We start from the raw sequence: 18,297 nt of genomic DNA, 5'->3' as shown, positions 1-18,297 counted from the left end.
TTAAGTGGTTTTTTAATTCAATAGTTTTTCGATTTTATCAATTTTTCTAAAAATTAATTATTATTTTAAACTAAAATGATTATTTATAATAAAAAATTACCTAAAAAAGTAAAAATGATCTACAATTTAAAAATTATTTAAACTTACTTTTGTAATTATAATTCTAGTAATTTTATTACTTGTTATCGTGAGAGAAAAAAAATCAACACAGTTTTCTCGTTAGTTATTATATAAAGGAGATATATTTGTAAATCATTTTAGTATTATATTTTTATTTAAAAATTTTATTCGCTAGTGACATATATTTAAAAAGAAAATATAATTATCGAACTTTCCCATTTAAAATAAAATAAATATACAATTTTTATTTTTTAAATCCTTGTTTTCAAATTACATATTTTTAAATTACGTTATTTAAATAAATAAAAAATGCAAGAAGTATGTTTTGGCTAGTTTAAATAAATAATATGTAATATCACTTTGTTATATTTGATATATAATTTACAATTTGAGTAAAATAACATTATAAAAATAATAAAATTACAAATTTAAATAGAAGACAAAAAAAAACAATTAAGTCCAATATAAAGTAGTAATGTCTTCCATTAATTTCAATAAATGAGTAAATTCTTTTCTATGTTTTTTCTTTCTTTCTAACAAAAGTGTTAAAAATATCAAAACCTAGAAGACCATCGTATAACACTGATTATCATAGATTAATGTACTTATTTTAATATGCAATAAAAAAATTATATTGACAATTTACACTCATCACTATTTTTTCATTTTACTTATTTTTTTTTCTTCACAGTACAAAATTACAATTTTCCTTTCGACCAATCACAACTAAAATGGATTACGATAGATCAAAACTCAACATTAAAACAAATACATTTTACACATTCAAACTCTTTTTATAAAAATATATTGTTAAAATCAAAGAAACATGTTGTCTTTGTTAAACCTTATAGTATAATTAATTAATTAAAAAATTTATATAAATCTTAATTTAACTAATTTACATGTTGTCTTTGTTATGAATAAAATCCAAATTAAAATTCATTAATCTCAGGCACACTTAAATGTATTAGAATTCCTCCCCACATTCATGAATTCTTATTCACAAAATCAAATTAAAAACACGATTTTCCTTTATAATATATGACTTATAATTTTAAATAAAAAATTTAAATCGTGATCATTTCTTACAACTTTAATTCAATTATCCCTTCATTAGCGCACAACTTTAAATTTGAAAAACTTTTATTGAAAGTCATTTTACTTTAACATGACTTCAATTCACTTTTTGCACTACTTTTATACTCACCAAAAAATTCGTGTCTACAAAACATAACTTTTATTGGTAAAATCATTTCTATTATGCATAACTTATCCAATATTCATAATATTTTTCAAAACTGTCTATATGTAATTTCAAACAAAATTTGCAACACGTAAAAAGAAAAAAATAATCCAAAACATTGTTTTTTAATATTAATAAAATACAATGAATTTTTTCTCATCATAAAAGTAAATGTATCGTGATCATGTTTCAAAATGTATATCTCATATATTTTTTTAAAATATTATCATAACATATATATATATATATATATATTTATTATTTAGGTTAACGTACTCTAAACTTAATAAAAAAAATAATATGTATTTTTTTAAAGGTGTTATAAGAAATCTGTATTAATATATTGTATGAGATATATTTTAATAAAATAGAATATAAGTGTAAGAACATGAGTGGGGTGGGTCCCACTGAAACTCTCAGCTACATGTCACAACCAAACATGTTCTTCCGTGTGTTTCCAAATCTCATAAAAAAAGGTGTTTTAAGGTAAAATCGTTAAAGTTAAATTATTTTAACGATTAATTAAAATAATAAATTATAACGTGAGCATTTTTTTTAAAAAAACAATTAATTTCGTTCTAAAAAAATAACTATTTTTATATGAGAAACAACTATAGAGTTGAATGGAAAAAGTTTATTAAAATTAGCAAGTTACGATTTTCAAACTTTTAAAAACAGTTTCTTTTCGAGATAATTGTTTTACAAATTCCAACTAAATTGCCAATATTAAAATTACAAACAATTAATATTATTTTTATAAAACTGTAAAGGAATCTATACTTTCACCAATCAAATATAAAATTAATGTAAACATTGACTTTAACTAATTAAAATATAATTGATATATATATATATATATATATATATATATATATATATATATTTTAATGTACATATTTACTATATCTGTTTATTTTTAATAAATATTAATATCTAACCTACGAGAGAAATTATCACATCACAACTACCACGCATTTTGTTTTATCTTATTTTTCACGCTCTTTATTTATTCAACTATGAGTTTTTCTCCAAACCTAATGAATCACTTTAACAAACATTCAATTTCAATTCTAATAACATTTTTTTAATCTTTATAAACTTATTTTTTGTTTCACTAAACTTAAAAAAAAAAAATAACACATTCAAATCCTAGTTTTGTCCTATCCAAAATACTATTCAATATTTTCATTTTCAATATGCAATACTAAAGTCTATGACATATTTTTATTATTATTATTACTAAAGTGAAAATATATAAATTTATAACAACTCGCCCACCTTACTCAACTACTTAAGTTTAACTTTTTTTTCTTACCATATAAGTAAATTGAACGAACACAATTAATATTAAAAAATGTATTACTTATGTGAATTATAGTTGAATTTGTCGGGTCAACTGAAAACATGCTATTTTGAAAAGGTCCACATTTTCAAAAATGTCATGGTTGAAAACATTTGACAGATGTGTTTGGTTTAACTAAATCTTTTTTTAAACATAAAAAAAAAACAGTTAAAATAAAAGTTATAAGTTTTTTAGAAACTCAGTTTTCACATTCTCTAATATCAGAATTATAAAAGAAAAGTGTAAACAAATAATCAGATTTAGTATTAGAAAAGAAGTGTTTTGTTATAATTTTTTAATTAATTAATTTTTGTATGAGTAATAGAGAATCGTGGTGGGACCGGGCAGCTATTAATGTGGCGAAACGCAGAAAGTCGAGATGTGTGTGTTGTCGTTTTATTATTATTAAGTAAAGTGATAAAAAAATAAATGGGCGAAAGAAACCTAATTGCATTTATTTTATTTAATTTTTTATTTTTGTAATTGAAATGGCCAAAAAGATAACTCCAACATTTTCACTAATATTCCATTCCAGCTCCAACCTAACTTCAATATCTTCTCACTTTACATGGCTGTTTTTATTTTGGTGAATTAAAAAATATAGAGCTATATTTATTTATTTATTTATTTAAAGAAAAATATAAAAATTTGGTTTGTGTGGTGAGAAAGCTAAGTGGGGTGGTGACTCTGCAGCGCACGCGATGAAGTACAAAAGTTTTAGGTTAGAAGTCAAAGAGAAAGAAAGAGGAAAAATGTGTAACACTGAAACCCTAAAATCATAATAATGATAATGATGGAAGAAAATATTAATTATACTATTTTATTTTTTTTTGAAAATATTTTTTTTTCTCTAGGAAGTTTGATCATTCCTTCTGTATGTTAACTCAGTAGTTAAAAAAATAATATTATATATATAAACGTAACTTGCAAGTTTTGTACAAAGTAACTTCTTTGTTATCTATTTTTGACCAGCCATATAGAGAAAGAAATAATGTACATTAACATCTACGACTCTCCTTTTACACGAAGGGTGAATTAATACAAACTAAAACAACAGTTAATTAATGGTTAAACTTAATAAATCTGAATATAAATATAGGTTTAATGTCTCAATAAGTCCTATTTTCGTACAGAATTTCAAATAAGTCTCTTTCTTTTTCGACGTCTCAATTGAGTTTTTGTAAAATTGAATCAAATAGGACCTTTCCGTCAAATTGAGATGATGCCGTTAGGAAGGGTATGCTGACAATTGTCAGCATATCCTTCCTAACGGCGTCATCTTAATTTGACGGAAAGGTCCTATTTGATTCAATTTTAAGAAAATAAAGACTTGATTGAGACGCCGAAAAAGAAAGGGACCTATTTGAGATTTTTGACGAAAATATGACCTATTGAGACATTAAACCTATAAATATACAATTAACACAATAATTATTTATTTTGGTTATTTGGTTTGAGAATTAAATTGGTGATATGGTTTTCCACTGACGCGCTTCTTATCCAGACGGTATATTTTGGGGTTACTTTATTTAGGAATCAGCTTCGTATCTTTTGTTGAAGTATTTACTAACGAAAGGATTTGGTGCACCAAGTGTTTGTTTAAAGTCCTAATACATGTTTATGCTTTTCCTTTTTTTCATGCTTTATGATCTTAAGTTTGTTCGGAATCTTTCACCCTCGAAGTGATGATCCCATGTAACAAAAACACATTGGCTAAAGTGAAATAATCCAATAATGTGGTTGGAATAGTTCCCATTTAGAAACGACAAGTTAAATGTAACCACCCTATAAATTAAGTGGAAGTTTTAGGCCCATTTGAGTGAGATTGAGTCAGATTGATAGAGGCCCTTCACGCAAAAAGAGTATTAATAATAGTAACATATATATTATAAGGTATTAATATTGGGAATGGAATGAAGTGTGCAAAGATGCAAAAGGAGAAGGTGGCTTCTGATCAGGATTTGCAACTACCCATGTAAATGTTCTCAGATTAGAGAATTCGTATCACATATTTTCCTATTAACATCATCGAATATAAATAAAAATGTTATTATGTATTGGTGTAGCAGTTTGATTCACGTAGTGTTAAGCATTGTGTGCGTATTACTCTTTTCTAATGCTTGTTTCCTCAGCCTATAATCATTGCATATGTTTTTTGGGTGACTTTGCGTGATGATTCGAATGATCAAAGGTTGTCACATTATTGAAATATTATAATTTTATGTTACACTTGTCACTGTTGGCCTACCTTCGAAAAAAAAAATATATGGGGGAGACTATTCACTTTTTATTATCACCACTGATTTAGAAAAAAGAAAATTATGATTGAATTGACTATTCTATTGTAAATAAGTTGGGACAATTTTATTTTTTATTTTTTACATTGAAATCGATTTAAATTCATTTTAAGAAGTCGTCGTTATTATTATTATTATTATTTTTGCTTTTTATTCAACTGAAACTGGAAACTCAATCGAAGTATTTTTGTAAATAAAAACAGTTGAAGAATTTTTGTTTGATAATAGAATAAAAGTTGGGTATTCCTACTTTATTTGCGAATCAAGAAAAATTAAAGTTTTTTACTCAAGCATATAATGATTTGAAAGCTAAACACTGCATATCACATATTCTTTCCAAGCATTTTTAAACTAACTAGATAAAAAAAAAAAACAAACTTAGTCTAAAAGGAAAAACTTATAAACTAAAACTATCAAATGCTTTTACTGTTTTTGAAATTTTAATATTAAAACAAAATAAGGCTAAAGGATTTGTCTTGTCTTATTTAAGTCATAGTTAAAAATATTTATTGACTTCATGTATATTTGTTTCTATTGTACAGATCTAGTTGGTTATTTTTAATGAAATTTTTTCATTATATATATATATATATATATATATATATATTTAAAATCTTTAAGAGGCTAAGCATAATTAAAGTGAAATCAATGCAATGTTGTTAATGGAAATAAAAATTGGCAATGTTGGAAAAAAAAAAAAAGAATAGATGAATGTACAAAACGAAAAAATGGAGAAGCCCATACCGTGGGCTTGGTTTTGGTGGAGCATAAAGTAAAATGACATGATATGATATGAATGAGGAGTTATAATATATATTTTTTATTTGCCTGTTTTGGATGATATGCTTTTAGGGTTAATAAAAGTCTTTGCTTTCATTAAACATAAGCCACCGCCACATCCCTGTAGAAGGTTCTGGAACTTTGAAAATTAGATATCTAAATAGTATAGTACATAAAGGCTTAAAGAGATAATAAGGTGTTCTATAATTATTTAAATATTTACTTTTTATAAATAAAATTCATTCACGTAAGTAGTACTGAAACTTTATAGCATATGACTGAATTCCACCAAAGCTCTGTCTGGGGCATGCATAATCATCGGATTTCATAATTTGTTTTTGTTCTTCTCCACCACAGACAGATTTGCAGTAAGGAGTAAGCTCTTAATTTACGAAATAATTTTTAACCTAAAAAAACACAAACCATTTTAAATATCATCATTCAGCACTCTTGTACCATGATCACGTGATGGAATTTTAATGAAAAGTTTAAGAAACGATACTATATAACATTTTTGCTACCTTATAATTTAATCTCCAATTAAATAAAATCGTCAAGAGCTCCAATCAAGTCATAATATATTTGCGTGAAAAAAACAAAGGAAAATAGATAAAATTGAGTTAATTAATAAATCCTATCTTAATTTGATTTTCTAGGATCATAAAATAAAAAGCTTGATCTTCGCTGTAAATAAGATTAAGGTACTTCTCATTGCAAGACAGCATTATAAATCCCGTGTTATATTCACTTTCATAAATCACAATTTTTAAGTGATTTCTTTTAAACAAAAGAACTTCTCCTGCCTGTTGCGACAAGACATTTCAGCAAAGAGATGCAACTCTTTTAAAGAATTTAAAATATGGTGTTAGATTCTTAATAAAACCAATTCGGAAAATTTTCCTAATTAATTCGTATCTTAATTAATACTTTTTTTATCTCTCTGAAATCTAAAATCCTGACTCATGCTTTCTGATTGATATATATATATATATATATATATATATATATATATATATATATATATATATATATATATTAAAATAAATAATCATTAAATTTACAGATTTGATTTTTTGTCACGTATCACATACTTACATAGTACAATTGACCCTCATAAATATCATGTTTGATTAATTACTTAAAGTTCCACTATACGCACGGAATTAAAAAGAGAAATAGTAAGAATTATAATAACGATGAACATATTAATCCAATTGCATTCTTAACCTTAAACAAATAAGTAATTTTAATAATGATTGATCAAGGATTAATGCATATTCTTAAAATATATAAACATTCAAAATATATTTTAAATTGACTAGTTATTATTCCTATTTTGGGTGGGAAACTGGTTGTCCAAGACCACCTTACTTGAATATATATAATTTTATTTTATTTTATTTTAAAGGTACTCAAGTTATTTATATTAACACAAAAAAAAATGAACTGGTTGTCCAAGACCACCTTACTTTTTTTTCATTTTAATACATGCTTTGTTAAATAGTTCAGAAGCAAACAAGAAGGAAAAAGTTCGTGAAGATTAAATCACTTTATAGTCAAGTATCCTATGTATTGAAGAGCAAGGGAACAGAGGTGTAAACCGAGCAGATTGGTAAGAAATTAATCTCTCCTCTTCTTCTTTTTCTCGTTCCTCTCAGCTGAATTTTTCAACTGAAAAATAATAGTAAAAATCCCGTCAATAAAAATTTGCAAGGTAGAGGAGAATCCATAAAAAAGGATGCTTTAACAATCAAACTCACCATAATGACAAGAATCCTTACAAAAACTGCAACCAAATCAGTAAACAAGGTCAAGGCATGCTTTACATAGTCCAGATCGCCCAAGTGTGCTCTCTCAACTATTTCTTGGGTGTCAACTATAATGTAACCCACAAACAACAAAAGCCCAAAGTATAGCTGCAACAACATGAAATAAACTCCGTGTAAATTGAGACTTAAAAGAATAAAAAAACAAATACTGAATTCCGATAAGAAGGGATGTTAATACTCCCAGAATTTTCTTGGTTAGTCCTAAATCAAATGGCAGGATCCTTGAATAAAAATTATAACCTACTAAAATTTGTAATTTCCACTAAATTACCAATATTAGAGAGAATGTCAGAAAGAGAGTCTTAAAAAGAGTATCGACAGCATTTCTCTTAGTATATGTATAATCAAGAATTAGAATGCCCCAAGATATTTTCACAGAAATGGGATAAATGACAATCACTTACCTCAAACTTGAAGAGAGCCGTTGAGCCTCCAAAGATGGAAGAAGCAAAGTGCAACCAGAGAAGGATGGACAATCCGGAAGAAAGCAAGCCACCAAGGTACAGGTACTCCCTACGTCTTGCAACCAAAGCTGCTCCTGAGAAGCATGCAAAGGCCAAGGATGTTGCCACAAATGCACTAAAGATAAGGCTGGAGAAACAAAAGAATAATGTCACAGAAATATAAAACATTCAACAATGCGTTAGCCAATTATCTCGAAGACTAGCTATCAGTGAAGGTACTATCCCGGAGAAAAAAAATAATTAAAGAACATAGAAAAAGAAAAAATTAAGCTTTTTCTACAATTTATAAACTCAATCTTTTATAGAAACTCTCATTTTAACTTTTCCAATAAACTGGTTTTATCTTATTCATAAGTTTATATCAATACGAGAGAAGTCAAATTCATTTTTTTTTTCTCAATTTCTTCACCTTTACAGAGTCGTTAAAAGTTTATCCAAACAAAAAGTCAATGATTTAATTCCAATCAAAGGTGACGGGAGCGTTGAATGTATCACATGATCCATTGACAACCACATAGCACATACCTTGGTTCTATTTGAATAGCCAAATCAATCAAGGGTCCAATGGAGGCACCTTGAAACAGTGACGAGGCCATCAACAAAGTCACCCTCTTCTTCTGCACATCACAAGAAAAGAAAAAACGCAGGTGAATAACGATCACAAAACAGAAAAAAAAAAAAAAGCGGCTTAAAATGACACATACCTCTTCCGAAGGAGATGTAGAGAGTAACCAAACGCTGCTTCCCACACACGCCACCGTAGTAAGAAAACCCCCAACGTTCAGGAGAACATGAAGGTAGGCCCCAACGGCAGCAGCAACCACGGCGAAACACAGAGTAAAATAAACCTACAACAATCAATCAAGAAACCAAAATTAAGAAACCAATCATGTAAAATTTACCATGAAATACAGATACATCCATCCGAAGATCCTACAACCCTAATTTTTGCAAACCCTAATTAAGACCAGAGAAAGTGATATAAGCAAAAGAAGAGACATTGTTATTACAGAAACGATGAGAGAAAAGCTAGGAAATCCATGGCTTCCACATTTCTTTGTTAATTGAAGGAAAAATGAAATGAATCATAAAAAGGTAGAAATTAGAAGGGAACCTTCTTGAGGTGATTTTGAACGATGGGAGAGATGAGACGGAAGTTCTTGAGCGTATCGTAATTCCATCGGTTTCTTGAATCGAAGAAGGAAGTGAAGGCGTCCATTGTTTTGGATCGATCGGAATCGCAAATTGGATGATGAATGAGAAAAATATATTTGAACGTCAACACTCCCAATCTATTTATATTTATTTTAATATTTGAAAGGACAGAATGCAATTTCGCAGAAAGTTCCACATAAGATTATTTCCTCTTCATTTAAGTCTCCTACTCTATCCTCTGCATGTGGTTGTATTGTATAAATTTCGTATTTTCTGATGTCATTTCCTATTATATATATTTGTATATAAATATAATAAGGAGAGATAAAAAGAGAAAATTTAAGACTAACAGGAACGTTTTCCATTCATCATGTTCATGGATGAATAAAGCAGCAGCCAAATACATTATAATTATAAATAACTATATTTTTATTACATTTGAATATATATTGTAAAAACGTAAAAACAATATTAAAAGTATTATGTAATCACTATTTTTAAAATAAAATTATTTAGTTATTTTTAAATAAATATAATGTGTTTAATTATTTTCAGTAAATGTATTAATATTTTTTTTATTTGTTAAAAGGTAAATTTATTCAATTAAAATATAAAACTAAAAAATATTCTATTTATATAATAAAATATATTTGACCGAATAAATATGAATATTAGGATTAGTAGTTTTTTTCCAACTTGATAACGTTATCCCTTTGATTCATTTTCAGTTTTAAAACGAAGTCAATATAGTTTTGAATAACAAAAGATAGGGTATCATATAAAGTTGGACGGGATAAATAAACAATACATAAATATATAACACACATTATTATTATTATTTTGGGAGTGACTACTTTAACACATTTAAAATAGTTAAAAAAAATTAAAAATTAAAAATAACAGGGTTTAAAGAAACATAAATTTTCAAATTTAATTGGTAACTGTACATTCATACTTCAAGTTTACTCTATTTATCTCAAATGTAAGTTTATATATATTTTTATTTATAAGGCTAATGTATTTAATTTAAATTGAATTGGATACCTTTTTTAATTTAAAATTAGAGTAACTTTTGATTCGTCGAAATCATGAAAAGTCATGTTAGATTCAGATAAAGTATGATTAGTATGTGTAAGTTCAAACCATTTTTATATCTTAGGTCTAACTATGAAATTGGTATGAGCTTAAATTAAATTAAAGTATTCTAAATTTTAAGACATTCGAAGTAAAGTTTTGTTTAAGTTGAGTTAAATCAATCAAGTCCAAATTTAAATTAAGTTAATCAAAGTTTATGTCAAGTTAAAATAATTTTATATTAAGTTGAGTTAATTTAGATAAAACAATGTTAAGTTGAGTTAATTTAGATAAAACACATATTCAAACAATGTTGAATTAGATTAAGTTTAATGAGGACTAAATAAAATAAAACACATGTTAATCTTGGTTAGAATATATTGAACCCATATTAGATTGAATCAAGCTTAACCTATGTTAGGATTAGTCAGATAAAGTTTAACTCAAATAAAACTTGATCATGTTAATTTAATTCAAAGATATGAGATGAATAGAAGTGAACTTACATTAATTTCAAATATAATCAAATTAAACTTAAGTTAGTTGGACTGATTCAAATTAAAATTTAAATATGATTTTAAAATATTTTTGTATTTAACATATTTAAAATTAGATTAGAAAATAAGTTAATTTTAATCCAATTTAAATCATCACTCCTATCAAATAATAAGATTAACTTAAAATTGTTTGAGAAATAATTAAATTGAAATGATTTTTTTCTAACTTAACTCATAATGAGTTGAGTTAACTCAATTTAATATTTTTATATTATTTTAATAAAATTAATTAACAAATTGTTTAAATATATAATTTGTATAAAATAGTTGATAAATTTTAATATAAAGTCCATGACTATTTTTTCTAAAAAAAGTTATATTCCCCTTTCTCTTCACCAAGATACACACATTCATAAAATTCCATTTGATTTAAAAGGAAAATAAAATAGCTGTCAAAATGTACAAAAACATATTTAGTAAAATGAAAAATATTTCATAACAAGTTTTGTAATCAAGACAAATAAATACGAAAAGACAGAAAAATAGGAGAAGTATACTAAATTATGTGACAGTATAACGGAAAGACACCGATAAATTTCATCTAAAAAAATATATTGCGTGAATTATCTTTGGTAAACATTTGAACGAGATAGACGCGTGACTTTAATCAAGTAAAAAAAAAAATATTATTGATATTATTTTTTGATAAAATAATTTAAAAATAAATAAATTTATACCTTTGACCGAGTGGATATATGGTACCGAGAAAATTTGCACAAATGCGTCATTTTTAAGAAATAGAAAACTCAATTATACATTTCTGACAGAAACAAAGGATAATAAAATATAAAGTATTGACCAATAAAAACTTTAGTCCTTTTTTGGTATTATAATTTTGGGCTAAATATGTTTTTAGTTCTAACAGTTTGGTGTGATTTTGGTTTTAGTCCATTTTCAAACTAAGGTAAAATTAATTATCAAATTTTTCTAACTTTATTTGTTGTTTCAAGCACATTTTATTATAGTATTTGGATTGTTTACACTTTTTAACACATTTTTGCTTTAATATTAACTGAGAAACGTCTTTGAAACAACAAATAATATTTAAAAAAAAATAGTAAAAAGATTAAAACCAGGGTTTTCTAAAGTTAAAGGACTAAATTGTACCTTAATTTAAAAATGAACTAAAACCAAAACCGCCCCAAAATATAGAAACTAAAAACATATATTTAATCCTATAATTTTTCATGCAGTTTAATTTCATTTTTGTGACATGCAAGAGGAAAAAACAACTTAAAAGAACATTTTTTTTTAATTATTAAGAATCGAAACACTTAAATTAATTTCTGTTGATTTATTTATTTATTTTCAACCCAGTAAATTCAAACTCAAATTACCAGGAAAGTAAGCTGTTGTTGAATGTAGTGTATATTTGTGTTAGAGGAGTATTATAATGAATAACAGTAAATTACTATGAAAACATTTCCATTCCTCTTGCAAGTATTTATGCATTCCTCATCCAGATAACAGTGCGAGGCGTATTGGAAAAAATTCTAATTGAAAAGAATATTAAGCTTTAAACGTATACAGTGAACAATACGGAGAGTCTGCATGGAAATTTACGGGATAGTCTAAATCATTCTCTAGATGGAGAAGAGAATAAGAGTTTAAAAAGAAAGCCAAGTAAAACTCCAAGGACACCCACAAAAATGGCAAAGATGAAGGAAAAGCCAGGATCACTTTTTCTGTTTCTTCGTCTTTTCAGCATGTCCTACACAGTTAACACAGTAGATACATTAATTATATTTATAAATACCTCTCAAGTCTCAGTAACCAATACAACAGACAATTATTACAGATCCAACAGTCGCACTGCACCCAAAAAGAAACAAGACTTCCCTAATCCCTTTTTTTGAAGGGGAGGCTTTAGTTTTATTACAGTGAATAAGGTTAACTTGAATTGATTTTTTGACAAATGACTCGATAAATTGGAACCAGAAAGGCAACTCCCTCCATACTAGCCAAGTCAGTATTAATGCCCTCATAAAAAGTATTGGACTAACAAACAGGAAAGGAAGCCAGAAGGACTTCATATATTTTTTTGAAAGTGAAGAAATTATATAACTTATCATTATATAGTCAAGTATACAGGCTCAGATCATAATGATGTTCCCTGCATTTCATAGGTCTATTATTTTTTCTATTGTACATTGTGATTTTTTTAGGAAAGAGAAAACTCTAAATTCCTAAAGAAATTTATATTCAAACACCTGCTAGGGGTCCAGCAAGTTAAAAGGAGAGAGATTTACAGAAAATAGATAATATGATGTGAAACGAAAGTAAATTAATAGAGAAAATATAAGGTGGAAGAGAGGTGGAGACAATGTGCATGCGTATCAATATCATTGTTGGTTCCAACTTTAGGCTTCTAATTCTAATACTTGTTTATTCATCACATTCAACTGAATCACCATGAGTGTATATTTAGAACAACAACTCCAAATAAAATCTTAACCAAAATCTTATAATAAAAGAGTAATGTTGGAAAAACGCAGAACAATTACCAGTTCCTGTTGCAGCTGTCTCGTTTGTCTGACAGCGGCATCTCTTTCTTCCTTCAGATTCTGTAAAACCTGACTCTTCAAAAATAGAAATTTAATTTAAGCATGACTGGCTAATCTAAACAATAGAACTGAAAAAGTAGGGAAGGTTTAATTGTCTGCAATCAACTGCCACAATGTAGGAAATCACTGACAATGAGCAATTGAAGTGAAATTAGAGATAACACCTCAAATACAGAATACAACTCAAGCAACTATCCATTCGTTTTGGTGATACACAGATGGAGTCAGTATGCATGTGAATGAAATGAAATTAAAAGCAGCCAATACTACTGTCTTAACCTAAAAGAATAAACTGGTATCATAAATACAGTGGTAATTACTTTAAATTTAGCGTGTAAAAATGATATAATCTATAAACAGTCCCACAAGAATTAAAGTTATAAGTGTAATCTTGACAAATTAACTAGAGACCTGAGCATAGTTTTTATTCCACACTCCTTTCATGGGTCAATTTGTGGAGTGCACAAAATCTGCTAGATGTTTTATGCCACTTAAAAGCCGAGGAAACACCTCCATAAAATTATGAAGTAAAAACTGAGCAGAATAAACCAGATACCAAATATAATATAAACAGGAGAAGCTTGATGCAACACATGCTTATATTTTCAATCAGAAGGGACCTATAGAAGGAAGTTCAAATGTTTCACTGATTTCAATTTTTATTTTGTATTTACTTATCAATCTAAATATGTTTTCTAGCTTTCTCAAATACCAAGTCGTACGTTTTTCCACCAAATGCAGCAAGTATCACGAGTAGGTTGTGCATCAACAAAGTGGAATTAATGCTGTCACAAAATCCAAGATACAACATATGGTAAACACATAAAACTACGAAATTCAAAATAAAGAAAAAATGTGGAAACTGATTTCCACGAAGGGTATACGGCGGAGGAAAAGAGACTCACAGAAGAGGAATCGAGTTTATGTGAGCTCCTTGATGCATCATCTTCAGAGCTTCCTTCGGGTGAGCCAGTAGAGATATATGCAACTCTTAATTTCAACTCCTCTATTGAATTACCACTTTCCTTATTAAACTGCAAGTGAAATTAACAGTATCAGTGACAAATTTGTGCTTTTCAATCTGTATGTTGATCCCCTATAAAAGACAGTGTTGACCCTCTTACAGTATCTGGTGGGAGGTCGTCAACATCAGTATTTGGACTCACTATTGTACTCTGTAAGAGAAACTTGTCTTTACATTGCATGTCTGGAGGGTATTCCCGTTGGGCTTGGAGGGTGACTGTACAAAATAGAAATTGGAAAATATGACAAATTCTACTACCATAGACTGGGAAGAGTTGCTCCTAAACAAATAAATTTAACACAAGAACAGTTCATCTAGATGGAACAAAAAAAACCTGAAATAAAGCATCACAAGCTCAAATAAAGGTCTTAATCATTTATTCCTAGTCCTAACTGTTGCAGGAAAGAAAAACTTCCATTATTGATCAGTTGAAATTTGCAGTTTTCACAGACCTAAACATCCACCCTCCGTTTCCTCATGTAATGTATGAAACAGCAGATTTCTAGAATTTACGTCCACTAGATGTGCATTCAATAACCTGTTCAATTGCATATCTGCTAGAGAAGTGCTAGCAACACAGTTCCTAATATCTTATTTGTCTTTGCTCAAAATTATTAGAAATTAAAAATCATGAGGGGAAAGTTTAACAAATACTTGTAATTAATTTCAGCAAATAAATAAAATTTGTATTGATAACAATTTTCCTTTTTATTTGGCTAAAAGGTGAGAATTTTGCTTTTCATTTATCTGATCAGACCACCGATCAAAGATATCATAAAAGTTTTAAAGCAAAAAATAAAACGGTTTTGCTAACGTGTGCTCTCCAGGGGCTAAAGAATCAAAAGCAAAATCTATCAATTTTCTATAATCTATGGTAGTGATTTAAAGAAGACAGTATCAGAAATTTGTCTTCATTTAAATATTTAATAGTTTCCATTTTTCAAAATCGCTTCAGGTATATATCTAACCCAAATAAAGATAATACGTATCATAATCAAAGAACTAGCCTTATATAAGTAAGGCGGTAATATTAACATGCAGCACCTCTGATGATACAGGAGTCCCAGGGGTGTACGACACCGGTGTTAGGTCGTACAAAGTATTTCTTGGGAGAAGTGGTTTTGACCTGTCAAGGAGAAAATTAAGAAAAATACACTGGAATCAAATGCATTGAGAAGAAAGCAAGAGCATATTGAGGAACATTAAGTTAAAAATAAATAAATAAAAAAACCTTGAAAGCAACATGATTCTGTGTGTTATTGAGGACCTTAAGATCGCAAAACGTCTGCTTCTCCAACTCAACTGGTTAAACGAAAAACAGGAGAATAAATAAAGAACGTATTGGCGATAAATGTGTCTAATGATTAATATTATGAGAAGGAAGTGATGGTAAAAAGAAGAATATAGAAAAAAAAGAGGAAAAATTAAACAACAATTGGTAAGAATGAGCGAAAGGGAAATGAGAAGAGAGAGAGCGACGTACAGTGGAAGCGGAGTTCGTCGGGACTAACGGAGATGAGTTGAGAGGCGGTCATNGCGAAGAAGGGGAATGGGGGGAAAGGGGGAATGGGGAATGGAGGAAGGAATGATTAGAGTGACATCACATCGCATGAAGGAGAAGAGCAAGAAGAGATGTGTGATGGAACGAGGANTATGGNGCACCGATGGCTACAAAGTCTTAAACCAAATTATGCTGAATTTTAGCCACCGAGATCGCTTTGGGCCTTCGTATTCCTCCACACTATCTGTCTGTGCCATCTGGTTTTGGCAGAGGCACTGAATACACAGAGAGAGAGAAACGCTGCTACACTCTCGCTTCCTTTGGGGCCACCTGCTACCTACTCTGTGCACGTGTCCTTTTTAAATGTTCTTTTTTTATTTATCACTTTTTATTTTTTTTCTATATTTTGACCCAGAAAGAGAAATGATATGTGAAAACTTATCCCATTCCACTATTTAAGCATTTTAGTTTATATTTTTTAGATTTAAATTAATTTAATTTAATCGGGTTTTATTTTCTTTAACGTTAAATATATTTTTAGTCTCTATATTTTGGACGATTTTAGTTTTAGTTTTATTTTTAAAGTAAGGTACATTTAATCTTTTAATTTTAGAAAATTCTTGATTTTAATTTATTTACTGTTTCAAATACGTTTCATTGTAGTATTTGGATTGTTTACACTATTTAAAACATTTAACCATTTTTCTTAAGAAAATACAATAAAAATATTTTTAAAAGTTAGTTATATAAATCTATAAGCAATTGTATAATGAATAACATAAAATAAAAAATATAAGCTCAATTTGAATTGGATCTATTTTCAAAATTAGATCTGAATTCCAATCCCATAAAAAAAAGGTATAGTTCTTCTGATCTTTAGCCAATTTTCAACTTTTTCAAATTTTAATTTCTTAAATTAAATTTTCAACTTTTTTAGATTAGTTATTAACACTCCATTATTTTAAATATCTCATTAATTTTCTTATGAAGTTAATGCTCACTATTCCCTACTAAGTTTTACCTCACTTGTAATTGCTATTTACCTCCTCTCTTTTTTCTCTTTCATTTTTACTTCATAAAAAATACGTAGAGACGCTTGTTTTTCTATTACCACCCATAACATATTAATCGAGGCATGGATATATCATATATTCATATTTTCCTTCTTTTAAGCAAGAAGAGCAATCATTATGAAAATGACAATTTTAAACTAAACGATGACGAAGGGTATTAAAACATCAAAATATAGATCATCCCCATGCTAGCATATTTCGTCTAGATTTAGATATGTAATAAATAAAAGCATAAAACTAGAGAATTTATAACAAAATTAAAATTGGTGGTGTAATTTTAACCTCACTCTAATATCATATTAAAAATAGAGTTTAGACCTTGTACAGTAGGGGGTAGGACAGACGGACGAAATTGAGACAAAGGACGACCGGTCCGAAGAAACCATTAAATCGGTGAGCACTTCCGGAAACGTCCGGTCAATGAGGAACGACAGCACATCCAGCCGTCATAATTGTCATGCCCCGGCCAGTTTGAGAACGTAATGAACGCGGTTTAAGCGGGTAATCAACAAATACCCGGCCGGTCATCGTGATTACAGTAAACATAAAATTAAGAAAGTAAACAAGATTAGGGACTTCTGGCATGAGATTGGACCGTCATTAAGAAAAAGGCTAAACGCAACCCACCAAGAAAACTATAAATAGGAGATCAAAGGTGAGACAGGTAAAAACAATAAATGCACATTGATATCTAATTTACACTTTCTCTCTACTGTTGATTTGAGAACTGACTTGAGCTATCTAACTTACACTTTCTCTCTACCGTTGATTTGAGAACTGATTTAAGCGTCAGAGCTTCTTAGACATATACCCGACTAGCTTTGGACGAGTTGTTGGACTTATTGAAGCTGAACAACCAAATCGGAGTGCGGGAGCAAGGACCGGACGCGCGAGGAGTTTGTGAGGTCAACTACTATCCATCGAAAGAGACCTAATTTACTTTATAAAACCAGTTTGTAAGATTATATTTACACCTGACTTATATATAAATTGATCTAATTTTTAGTTGATGTGAGACTTCTAACAAAAACTAATATTTTCCTTCCATTTTCGCAGCTTCGCTTTCTTTCTAGTTATAACCCTCCCATGGAAACCGAATAAACCCCATTTTGTAATTATAACAATTCTATTATCTTTGCTCCTTCTATATAAATACAGTAACCATTAGCATTGTTCTGTATACTCTGTTCTCTCTTTTCTCTGCGTAACCATGGCACTCACACGTGCCATCTTGATGCTAACCATTTTCTTCACTCTGGTAGCAATATCCACGT

The 18,297-nt window shown here is 28.4% G+C and overlaps 3 protein-coding genes across 7 annotated transcripts in view; 1 reads left to right on the top strand and 2 right to left on the bottom strand.

Moving 5' to 3' along the window:
* Positions 1–7,221: 7,221 nt before the first annotated feature.
* Positions 7,222–9,399, bottom strand: LOC106776441 (bax inhibitor 1). Its single transcript, XM_014663899.2, has 6 exons — positions 9,190–9,399; positions 8,780–8,923; positions 8,601–8,692; positions 8,016–8,202; positions 7,543–7,698; positions 7,222–7,453 (listed from the first exon to the last, which is right to left on the bottom strand). Exons 1-6 carry the CDS (start codon positions 9,292–9,294, stop codon positions 7,403–7,405), a joined length of 735 nt encoding a protein of 244 aa, XP_014519385.1. The 5' UTR covers positions 9,295–9,399; the 3' UTR covers positions 7,222–7,402.
* Positions 9,400–12,342: 2,943 nt separating this feature from the next.
* LOC106777168 (vesicle-associated protein 2-1) lies at positions 12,343–16,267 on the bottom strand. 5 transcript variants are annotated; one of them, XR_002666027.1, is made up of 8 exons: positions 15,933–16,267; positions 15,681–15,751; positions 15,494–15,575; positions 14,550–14,665; positions 14,331–14,459; positions 14,148–14,210; positions 13,366–13,440; positions 12,506–12,572 (listed from the first exon to the last, which is right to left on the bottom strand). XR_002666027.1 is itself a non-coding variant. In XM_014664705.2 (7 exons), exons 1-7 carry the CDS (start codon positions 15,982–15,984, stop codon positions 12,438–12,440), a joined length of 654 nt encoding a protein of 217 aa, XP_014520191.1. In that variant the 5' UTR covers positions 15,985–16,267; the 3' UTR covers positions 12,343–12,437. The 5 variants fall into 5 exon arrangements, 3 of the variants coding, with proteins under 3 accessions (XP_014520191.1, XP_014520190.1, XP_022631625.1); XR_002666028.1 differs by having other exon boundaries at positions 12,519–12,572; positions 13,366–13,434; XM_014664705.2 differs by lacking the exon at positions 14,148–14,210 and having other exon boundaries at positions 12,343–12,572; positions 13,366–13,434.
* A 1,894-nt stretch (positions 16,268–18,161) lies between these two features.
* LOC106777682 (vegetative cell wall protein gp1-like) overlaps positions 18,162–18,297 on the top strand; it is a 12,487-nt gene continuing 12,351 nt past the window's right edge. Inside the window, exon 1 of the mRNA XM_014665379.2 lies at positions 18,162–18,281. Coding sequence (XP_014520865.1) covers positions 18,234–18,281 — 48 coding nt within the window. The 5' untranslated portion in view covers positions 18,162–18,233. The remainder of the gene's footprint in view (positions 18,282–18,297) is intronic.

Source organism: Vigna radiata, chromosome 11 (genome assembly GCF_000741045.1).
Source record: "Vigna radiata var. radiata cultivar VC1973A chromosome 11, Vradiata_ver6, whole genome shotgun sequence".
In the NCBI taxonomy this organism is placed as follows: domain Eukaryota; kingdom Viridiplantae; phylum Streptophyta; class Magnoliopsida; order Fabales; family Fabaceae; genus Vigna; species Vigna radiata.
The sequence above is the reverse complement of the archived record's forward strand: the minus strand, read 5'-3'. Positions and strand labels throughout refer to the sequence as shown.

What these genes read in the sequence shown, in the direction of transcription:
- LOC106776441 (XM_014663899.2), bottom strand. Translation starts at nt 9,294, where the DNA reads ATGGACGCCTTCACTTCCTTCTTCGATTCAAGAAACCGATGGAATTAC. An exon ending in TTCAAAATCACCTCAAGAAG is followed by an intron (nt 8,924 to 9,189) that starts GTTCCCTTCTAA and finishes TGATTGTTGTAG; the next exon opens with GTTTATTTTACTCTGTGTTT. An exon ending in CGGCTCTCTTCAAGTTTGAG is followed by an intron (nt 7,699 to 8,015) that starts GTAAGTGATTGT and finishes ATGTTGTTGCAG; the next exon opens with CTATACTTTGGGCTTTTGTT.
- LOC106777168 (XM_014664704.2), bottom strand. Translation starts at nt 15,984, where the DNA reads ATGACCGCCTCTCAACTCATCTCCGTTAGTCCCGACGAACTCCGCTTC. An exon ending in GGACTCCTGTATCATCAGAG is followed by an intron (nt 14,666 to 15,493) that starts GTGCTGCATGTT and finishes TATTTTGTACAG; the next exon opens with TCACCCTCCAAGCCCAACGG. An exon ending in ACGACCTCCCACCAGATACT is followed by an intron (nt 14,460 to 14,549) that starts GTAAGAGGGTCA and finishes TTTCACTTGCAG; the next exon opens with TTTAATAAGGAAAGTGGTAA.